Source organism: Mus caroli, unplaced genomic scaffold, assembly GCF_978045245.1.
Source record: "Mus caroli unplaced genomic scaffold, Mus_caroli_1 scaffold_9, whole genome shotgun sequence".
In the NCBI taxonomy this organism is placed as follows: Eukaryota; Metazoa; Chordata; class Mammalia; order Rodentia; family Muridae; genus Mus; species Mus caroli.
Genome location: NW_028227264.1, coordinates 77,908,573 through 77,918,464, shown reverse-complemented (window position 1 = coordinate 77,918,464; position 9,892 = coordinate 77,908,573). Strand labels below are relative to the sequence as shown.

Sequence of the window (9,892 nt, the reverse complement as noted above, 5' to 3'; positions counted from 1 at the left end):
TTGATGTTAAAGTTGGCATTTTGTTCTTGTGGCTGTCTTCTTTTAGGTTTGTTGTTGGATTACCTTCTTGTTGTTTCTAGGGCGTGGTTCCTGTCCTTGTATTGGTTTTTTTCTGTTATTATCCTTTGAAGGGCTGGATTCGTGGAGAGATAATGTGTGAATTTGGTTTTGTCGTGGAATACTTTGGTTTCTCCATCTATGTTAATTGAGAGTTTGGCTGGGTATAGTAGCCTGGGCTGGAATTTGTGTTCTTTTAGTGTCTGTATAACATCCGTCCAGGATCTTCTGGCTTTCATAGTCTCTGGTGAAAAGTCTGGTGTAATTCTGATAGGCTTGCCTTTATATGTTACTTGGCCTTTTTCTCTTACTGCTTTTAGTATTCTATCTTTATTTAGAGCATTTGTTGCTCTGATTATTATGTGTCGGGAGGTATTTCTTTTCTGGTCCAGTCTATTTGGAGTTCTGTAGGCTTCTTGTATGTTCATGGGCATCTCTTTCTTTAGATTTGGGAAGTTTTCTTCTATAATTTTGTTGAAGATGTTTGCTGGTCCTTTGAGTTGAAAATCTTCATTCTCATCCACTCCTATTATCCGTAGGTTTGGTCTTCTCATTATGTCCTGTATTTCTTGGATGTTTTGAGTTAGGATCTTTTTGCATTTTACATTTTCCTTGATTGTTGTGCCGATGTTCTCTATGGAATCTTCTGCACCTGAGATTCTCTCTTCCATCTCTTGTATTCTGTTGCTGATGCTCGTATCTATGGTTCCAGATTTCTTTCCTAGGGTTTCTATCTCCAGTGTTGCCTCATTTTGGGTTTTCTTTATTGTGTCTACTTCCCTTTTTAGGTCTAGTATGGTTTTGTTCATTTCCATCATCTGTTTGGATGTGTTTTCCTGTTTTTCTGTAAGGACTTCTACCTGTTTGATTATGTTATCATGTTTTTCTTTAAGGATTTGTAACTCTTTAGCAGTGTTCTCCTGCAATTCTTTAAGGGATTTTTGTGCTTCCTCTTTATTGTCTTCTGCCTTTTTATCAGTGTTCTCCTGCATTTCTTTAAGTGTGTTATTAAAGTCCTTCTTGAAGTCCTCTATCATCATCAGGAGATATGCTTTTAAATCCGTGTCTAGCTTTTCCGGTGTGTTGGGGTGCCCTGGACTGGGCGAAGTGGGGGTGCTGGGTTCTGATGATGGTGAGTGGTCTTGGTTCCTGTTAGTAAGATTATTACGTTTACCTTTCGCCATCTGGTAATCTCTGGGGTTAGTTGTTATCGTTGTCACTATTTAAAGATTGGAGCAGAAGCTGTGTTCCACTCACCAGCAGTCTCTAAATCCTGCGGCGGGGGTCGTGGGTAGCTGACGGTACCCCGGTGCTGGTCCAGCCGGAAGAGGCCTGTGGTCCTACTCAGGCCGTTTTTCTGCTTCCCTAACTAATGCAGTCTCTGGTCCCGCGTGCAATTGGATTGGAGCAGAAGCTGTGTTCCACTCTCCAGAAGTCTTAAGATCCTGTGGTGGGTGTTGTGGGTAGCTGGTGAGTGTCAGCTGACCCTGCGCCCCAGCTGCACAGGTGCTTTTCTGACCGGAAGAGGGTTGTGGCCCTATGTAGGCCGGATTTCTCTCTCCCCAACCAGAGCAGTCTCAGGTCCCGCGTGATTGGACTGGAGCAGAAGCTGTGTTCCACTCACCAGCAGTCCCAAAATCCTGCGGCGGGGGTCGTGGGTAGCTGGCGGGTGTCAGGCAACCCTGCGCTCCCGCTACCCTGGCGCTGATCCGGCCGGGTGAGGCCTGTGGCCCTACTCAGGCCGGTTTCTGCTTCCCTAACTAATGCAGTCTCAGGTCCCGCGCAATTGGATTGGAGCAGAAGCTGTGTTCCACTCACCAGCAGTCCCAAAATCCTGCGGCGGGGGTCGTGGGTAGCTGGCGGGTGTCAGGCAACCCTGCGCTCCCGCTACCCTGGCGCTGATCCGGCCGGGTGAGGCCTGTGGCCCTACTCAGGCCTGTTTCTGCTTCCCTAACTAATGCAGTCTCAGGTCCCGCGCAATTGGATTGGAGCAGAAGCTGTGTTCCACTCACCAGCAGTCCCAAAATCCTGCGGCGGGGGTCGTGGGTAGCTGGCGGGTGTCAGGCAACCCTGCGCTCCCGCTACCCTGGCGCTGATCCGGCCGGGTGAGGCCTGTAGCCCTACTCAGGCCGGTTACTGCTTCCCTAACTAATGCAGTCTCAGGTCCCGCTCAATTGGATTGGAGCAGAAGCTGTGTTCCACTCACCAGCAGTCCCAAAATCCTGCGGCGGGGGTCGTGGGTAGCTGGCGGGTGTCAGGCAACCCTGTGCTCCCGCTACCCTGGCGCTGATCCAGCCGGATGAGGCCTGTGGTCCTACTCAGGCCGGTTTCTGCTTCCCTAACTAATGCAGTCTCAGGTCCCGCGCAATTGGATTGGAGCAGAAGCTGTGCTCCACTCACCAGAAGTCTTAAGATCCTGTGGCGGGTGTTGTGGGTAGCTGGCGAGTGTCAGCAGACCCTGCGCCCCAGCTGCCCAGGTGCTTTTCTGACCGGAAGAGGGTTGTGGCCCTATGTAGGCCGGATTTCTCTCTCCCCAACCAGAGCAGTCTCAGGTCCCGCGTGATTGGACTGGAGCAGAAGCTGTGTTCCACTCACCAGCAGTCCCAAAATCCTGCGGCGGGGGTCGTGGGTAGCTGGCGGGTGTCAGGCAACCCTGCGCTCCCGCTACCCTGGCGCTGATCCGGCCGGGTGAGGCCTGTGGCCCTACTCAGGCCGGTTTCTGCTTCCCTAACTAATGCAGTCTCAGGTCCCGCGCAATTGGATTGGAGCAGAAGCTGTGTTCCACTCACCAGCAGTCCCAAAATCCTGCGGCGGGGGTCGTGGGTAGCTGGCGGGTGTCAGGCAACCCTGCGCTCCCGCTACCCTGGCGCTGATCCGGCCGGGTGAGGCCTGTGGCCCTACTCAGGCCTGTTTCTGCTTCCCTAACTAATGCAGTCTCAGCCACTCATTTCTATAAACAGGGCATTGATTGTTGTAGCCTGTATGATATGGTGAAGTGATACACATGAAACTCTACCTAAGGCAACTGAAGAGTATACATTAATTCTTGGACATTGTATTTCTTTTTATTAGAAACTTGAGGATCAATTCATTGCACATATGCTGTACACCTTAATATAAACTTTTAGATCTATTCAAAGAAATTCTTCTCACAATAGGTCAATCCTCTTTGCAGTTTTATGGCAAGTGAAGCTTTCTTTACCGTAGAAATTATCCATCCAATAGAAAATTTGACATCTACCTGTAAAATGGGTGTCTTTTGTTGTCAAGTGTAACAAGCCACATATGTACAAAGCTTATCTGGGGAAATTCTTTGATGAGATCTTCTTTGACAACTTATAAATGAAAGGTACACACTGAAGTTCAATGTCCACAGAAGACGAGTATTGATTATCAAAATTATCAAGCAATATGGGGGCAGACACTTGACATTCATCATAGAAAAAAAAAATCTGCCAAGAGAAAGTCTCAATTCTGAACAGCTATGCCCTAAATTGAATGGCATAAATACCCATAAAATAAAATTTATTTAATTTCCAAACACACATTGAACACCAGACAATAACAGTGGGAGAAATCAACACCCTACTGTCACCAATTGACTGGTTATTGAAACGGAAAATAAATAGAGACACAGTGAAAATAGTAGAGGTTATGAACAAATGGATTTAACAGATATCTACAAAACATTTTACCCTGAAACAAAAGAACATACTATCGTCTCAGCATCTCATGCTACCTTTTCCAAAATTGACCATATAAGGGGTTACATAACAAACCTCAACAAAGACAAGATGATTGAAATAATCCCATGCATCCTATCAGAACATCACAGATTAAGGCTAGATTTCAAAAACAACAAAACAACAGAAAGCTCTCTTAAATGGAAACAGAACAAATCAGAGCAGAAATCAACAAAATAAAAACAAAGTGAACTATACAATGATTCAACAAAACCAGAAGCTAGTTCTTTGAGAAAATCAACATGACAGGTAAACACCTATCCAATCTAAAAGACTCAGGGATATTATCCAAATTAGCAAATCAGAAATGAAAAGAAATACATGAGTACAGAAATTGAGGGAATTAAAAAAAATCATCAGGTACCATTACAAAAGCATATACTCAACAAAAGTGGAAAATCTAGATTAAATGGGTGATTTGGTAGACAGATAACACAAATGAAAGTTAAATCAAGAGCAGGTAAACTATCTAAACAAACATATATTCCCTAATGAAATAGATGTCATTAAAACCCCCCACCTCCCACCCATCGCAAGATTAAACAAACAACCAAACAACCCAGGACTTTAGTGCAGAATTCTACCAGACGTTCAAAGAAACTTAATTCTTCAATTTATTCCATAAATCAGAAACAGAAGAAACACTACACAATTCATTCTATGAAGACAAAATTATTCTGATAACTAAACCAAAGAAGAACACAACAACAGCAGCAGCAACAACAACAACAACAACAAAACACGTCAAACTAAATAGCTTCATATCAATTTTTCTTTTTAATATCAATGGAAAAATTCTCAATAAAATTCTAGGAAAACTGAATACACGGACACCTCAAAACCATTATTAAACAGTATCAAGAAGGCTTCATCATATTGTTCAAGGTTGGTTTAATATATGAAAATCCATTTATGTGACCCACTATATAAACAAACTTAAAGTAAAAAAATCACATGAAAATGTATTTAATAAAATACAATACCCATTAATGTTAAATGTATTGAAGAGATCAGGAATTCAAGGCCCATACTTAAAGTTAATAAAAGAAATTTGCTGTCAACCAACAGCAAATATCAAATTAAGTGGTGAGATAGTTGAAGCAATCCCACTAAAATCAGAGACAAGACCAGGATGACCACTCTCCCCATACCTATTCAATATATTATTCAAAGTTCTACCTAGAACAATAAGACAACCAAAAGAAAACAATGGGATAGAAATTGGCAAAGAAAAAGCAAAAGAATCACTATTTGAAGATAATATGATAGTGTACATAAGTATTCCTAAAAGTTCTACCAGACAACATCTTCAGCTGATAAATAACTTCTGCAAAGTCGCTGGATATAAAATTAACAGAAATAAGTCAGTAGCCTTCCTTTATAGAAATAATAAACAAGCTGAGAAGGAAATTAGGGAAACAACTCCCATCACAATAGCCACAAATACTATAAAAGATCTTGGGGTAACTGTAACCAAACAAGTGAAAATCTGTAGGAAGATAACTTGAGGTCTCTTAAGATAGAAATCAAAGAAGATCTCAGAGAATGGAGAGATACCCAGGGTCATGCATTTTCAGAATTAACATAGTAAAACAAGCTCCTGACCTCTGTGGTTGAATTAGAGAAAAGCTGGAAGAAATTGAGGAGGAGGGTGTCCCTGTTGGAGAACCAGTAATCTCAACTAAGCTGGACTGCAGAAATCACAGACACTGGGCTACAAAGCAGGCAGCATACACTAGCTAATATGAGACAGTCAATACATATACAGCAGAAGACTCTTGGTGCTGGACTCTGAAGATACACCTAACCCTCAAAGAACAGGAGGATCCAGGGAGTGTGTGGGTTTGTTGGGGTGGAGGATTCTGGAATGGAGACATCCCCATGGAGACAGGGTAAGAGGTGTGGAATGTGGAAAAGACAGAGAATGGACTATGAGGGGGATAAAATCTGTACTGAAAAAAAGATTAAAAAATAAAAAGATTTGAAAATATAAAATGTTATGAGGAATATTGTGGTATGAATTTTAACATGGCAGTCATACTGTGTGAAACTTTTACTTATTTCATCATGGCATTCTAGGGAATCAAGCTACAGATAGAATATTTGGTGAGAATTTATATCCACAAAGCTATCATAAGAACAACATGCCATAACTTTACATTTGACAGTCAAACTGGTTAAGATCTTGAAAAATTCAATTTAGTTGATGAATCATGTGAACTATGTTTTAAGTAAAGTTTTGCTCCTGTGGTGTCTTTTATCCCTGTTGTGAGTAAGTGTGTTCAACTCTGGCCTAAACAAAACGATGTAGCACTTAGGAGCAAAGACTATGATAAGAATGCTTGCACTGGAAGCCAAGATAGAGAACATTTCCATAGCCACCATGACCTTCCCAGAGGTGCTGTGGTAGACAGGGAGGAACATGACCCATACACTGCAGAACACAAGCATGCTGAAAGCTAGGGACTTAGATTCATTAAATCTGTCGGGCAATCTCCTGGATAAGAAAGCCAAGAGGTAACTCCCAAAGGCCATGACTCCCAGGTAGGCCAGAGTGCAGTAGAAGTAAATATATGAGCCTTTGTTGCAAAGAATGATGATGTGTCCATGTTCAGAGTGATAATCCTTGTCAATAAATGGAGGAGATGTTCCCAGCCATATACTAGACAGAAGTACTTGTATCAGGGTGCAAACTGGAATGGCAAATTTAGGGACCTGTGATGTCAGCAACCATCTTATCTTTCTTCCTGGAGCAGTAATCTTGAAGGCCATAACTACAGTGATGGTTTTGGCTAACACAGTGGATAGGGCCATGGTGAACAGAAGTCCAAACATGTACTGTTGCATTATACATGTTGCTGTATTTGGAAGGCCAATGAAGAGCAATGGACAGAGGAAACAGAGGGTGAGAGTGATGAGCAGTACGTAACTGAGAGATCTATTATTGGCCTTTATAATTGGAGTGCCTCTGTGGTCTACAAATACCCAAATAACAAGAGCTGTGAGTGTTGAGAATCCAATGGAAAGAAGTGTGATTCCCTTTCCCAGGGGATCATTATAGGACAAAAAAGTTACTCTTTTCTTCAGGCAGTGTCTCTTCTCTTCATTCGCATAATGAGTTTCTGGACAGTGCACACAGTGATCCAAACCTGGTAGAAATGAAGTTGGTTATAAATCCATGGTCAAGTTTTCCCTTTACCCTAATATGTTTTATATTTCAACCTCATTGTATTGTCATGACAACCATGTTCCATTGTCACTTTTGGTAATGAGAATCATGTATTCTAAAGTGAATAACCCTACAAGTTAAGGTTTATACTCCTTTCCAAAATACCCATGAGTAAATCCCCGTTCTGGAGATATGGGTGTTTTTCACATTACCCATTACGAATATATCACTGAGCAAACAATGACGGAACTGAAGATATGATAAGGAGGTAAGAACTTACTATGAATACATAGGGATGTGGTTTAGCCTGCCCTGCCTCTACCATATTACTCAACCTGATTTGTTAAGTAGCCCATGGTAACCACCTCAAAAATCACAACAGTGCAGTGAGGCTGTCCAGCCCACAGCAATCACTAAACAGAATGTGTGCAAGAGGCTTGCCTACAATCCAGCCCTTGAAAATATTTTTAATACTGTTTTTCTTTTATTCCATAAATATTGATTGTGCCAAACAGACAATGAAAATATGCAGGAAACCATATTACTAGAGTCCATTTATTTTACTGTATGTTGAACTGTCCTTATTTTTTATCTTCTATTTTTATTAGATATTTTCTTCATTTACCTTTCAAATGCTATTCGCTAAGTCCCCTATATCCTCCCCCTGCCCTGCTCTCTAAACCACCGAATCCCAATTTCTGTCCCTGGCATACCCCTGTTCTGGGGCATATGATATTAGCAAGACCAAGGGCCTCTCCTCACATTGTTGGCAAACTAGGCCATCCTCTGTTACATATCCAACTAGAGACTGAACTCTGGGGGTTACTGGTTGGTTCATATTGTTGTTCCTCCTACAGGGTTGCAGACACCTTCAGCTCCTTGGGTACATTCTCTAATTCCTTCATTAAGGGCCCTGTGTTCCATCCAATAGATGACTATGAGCACACATTTCTGTATTTGTCAGACTGGTTTTCTTTTGTGAGGCACTGGCATAGCCTCACAAAAGATAGTTATATCAGTGTCCTGTCAGCAAAATCTTTGTGGCAAAGGCAATAGTGTCTGGGTTTGGTGGCTGATTATGGGATGGATTCCCGGGTGGGGCATTCTCTGGATGGTCTTTCCTTCTGTCTGAGCTCCCATATTTGTCTCTGCAACTTCTTCCATGGGTATTTTGTTTCCCATTATAAGAAGGAATGAAGTATCTACACTTTGGTCTTCTTCCTTCTTGAGTTTCATGTGTTTTGCAAATTGTATCTTGGGTAATATAAGTTTCTGGTCTAATATCTGCTTATCAATGAGTGCATAGCATGTGTGTTCTTTTGTGATTGGGTTACCTCAGTGGGATTTCTCTACACAAAGTATAAAGAGGATGAGAAAGAAATCAGGGAAAGAACACCCTTCACAATAGTCACAAATAACAAAAATACCTTGGTGTGACTCTAACTAAGGAAGTGAAAGATCTGTATGATATGAACTTCAAGTCTCTGAAGAAAGAAATTGAAGAAGATCTCAGAAGATAGAAAGATCTCCCATGCTCATGGATTGCCAGGATCAATATAGTAAAAATGGCTATCATGCCAAAAGCAATCTACAGACTCAATGCAATCCCATTCAAAATTCCAACTCAATTCTTCACTGAGTTAGAAAGGGCAATTACAAATTTATCTGAAATAACAACAACAACAACAACAACAACAACAAAAAACCCCAAAACACCTGAGAATAGCAAAAACTCTTCTCAACAATAAAAAAACCTTTGGTGGAATCACCAGGCCTGACCTCAAGGTGTACTACAGTGCAATTGTGATAAAAACTGCATGGTACTGGTATAGCGACAGAGAAATAGACCAATGGAATAGAATTGAAGACCCAGAAATGAACCCACACACCTATGGTCACTTGATCTTTGACAAGGGAGCTAAAACCATCCAGTGGAAAAAAGACAGCATTTTCAAGGAATGGTGCTGGCACAACTGGAGGTTAACATGTAGAAGAATGCGAATTGATCCATTCCTATCTCATTGTACTGAGGTCAAATCTAAGTGGATCAAGGAAATCCACATAAAACCAGAGACAGTGAAACTTATAGAGCAGAAAGTGGGGAAAAGCCTTGAAGATATGGGCACAGGGGAAAAAATTCCTGAATAGAACAGCAATGGCTTGGGCTGTAAGATCGAGAATCCACAAATGGGACCTCATAAAATTGCAAAGCTTCTGTAAGGCAAAAAATACCGTCAATAAGAAAAAAAGGCCACCAACAGATTGGGAAAGGATCCTTACCTATACTAAATCAGATAGGGCACTAATATCCAATATAAAGAACTCAAGAAGGTGGACTTCAAAAATTCAAATAACCCCATTAAAAATGGGGCTCAGAGCTAACCAAAGAATTCTCACCTGAGGAATACCGAATGGCTGAGAAGCACCTGAAAAAAAGTTCAGCATCCTTAATCATCAGGGAAATGCAAATCAAAACAATCCTGAGATTACACCTAACACCAGTCAGAATGGCTAAGGTCAAATATTCAGGTGAGAGCAGATGCTGGCAAGGATGTGGAGAAAGAGGAACACTCTTCCATTGTTGGTGGGATTGCAAGCTTGTACAAACACTGTGGAAATCAGTCTGGTGGTCCCTCAGAAAATTGGACATAGTACTACTGGAGCATCCCACAATACCTCTCCTGGCCATATATTCAGAAGATGTTCCAACTGGTAGGAAGGAGACATGCTCCACTATGTTCATAGCAGCCTTATTTATAATAGCCAGAAGCTGGAAAGAACCCAGATGCCCCTCAACAGAGGAATGGATACAGAAAATCTGATACATTTACACAATGGAGTACTACTCAGCTATTAAAAAATGAATTTATGAAATTCTTAGGCAAATGGATGGACCTGGAGGGGATCATCCTGAGTTAGGTAA

The 9,892-nt window shown here is 41.7% G+C and overlaps 1 protein-coding gene across 3 annotated transcripts in view; it reads right to left on the bottom strand.

Annotated features, from left to right (window-relative positions):
• Positions 1 to 3,026: 3,026 nt before the first annotated feature.
• Positions 3,027 to 9,892, bottom strand: part of LOC147002686 (vomeronasal type-2 receptor 116-like) — a 42,038-nt gene continuing 35,172 nt past the window's right edge. For all 3 annotated transcript variants that reach the window (XM_085842959.1, XM_085842960.1, XM_085842961.1), the window contains one exon: positions 3,027 to 6,949. In XM_085842959.1, coding sequence (XP_085699085.1) covers positions 6,021 to 6,949 — 929 coding nt within the window. In that variant the 3' untranslated portion in view covers positions 3,027 to 6,020. The remainder of the gene's footprint in view (positions 6,950 to 9,892) is intronic.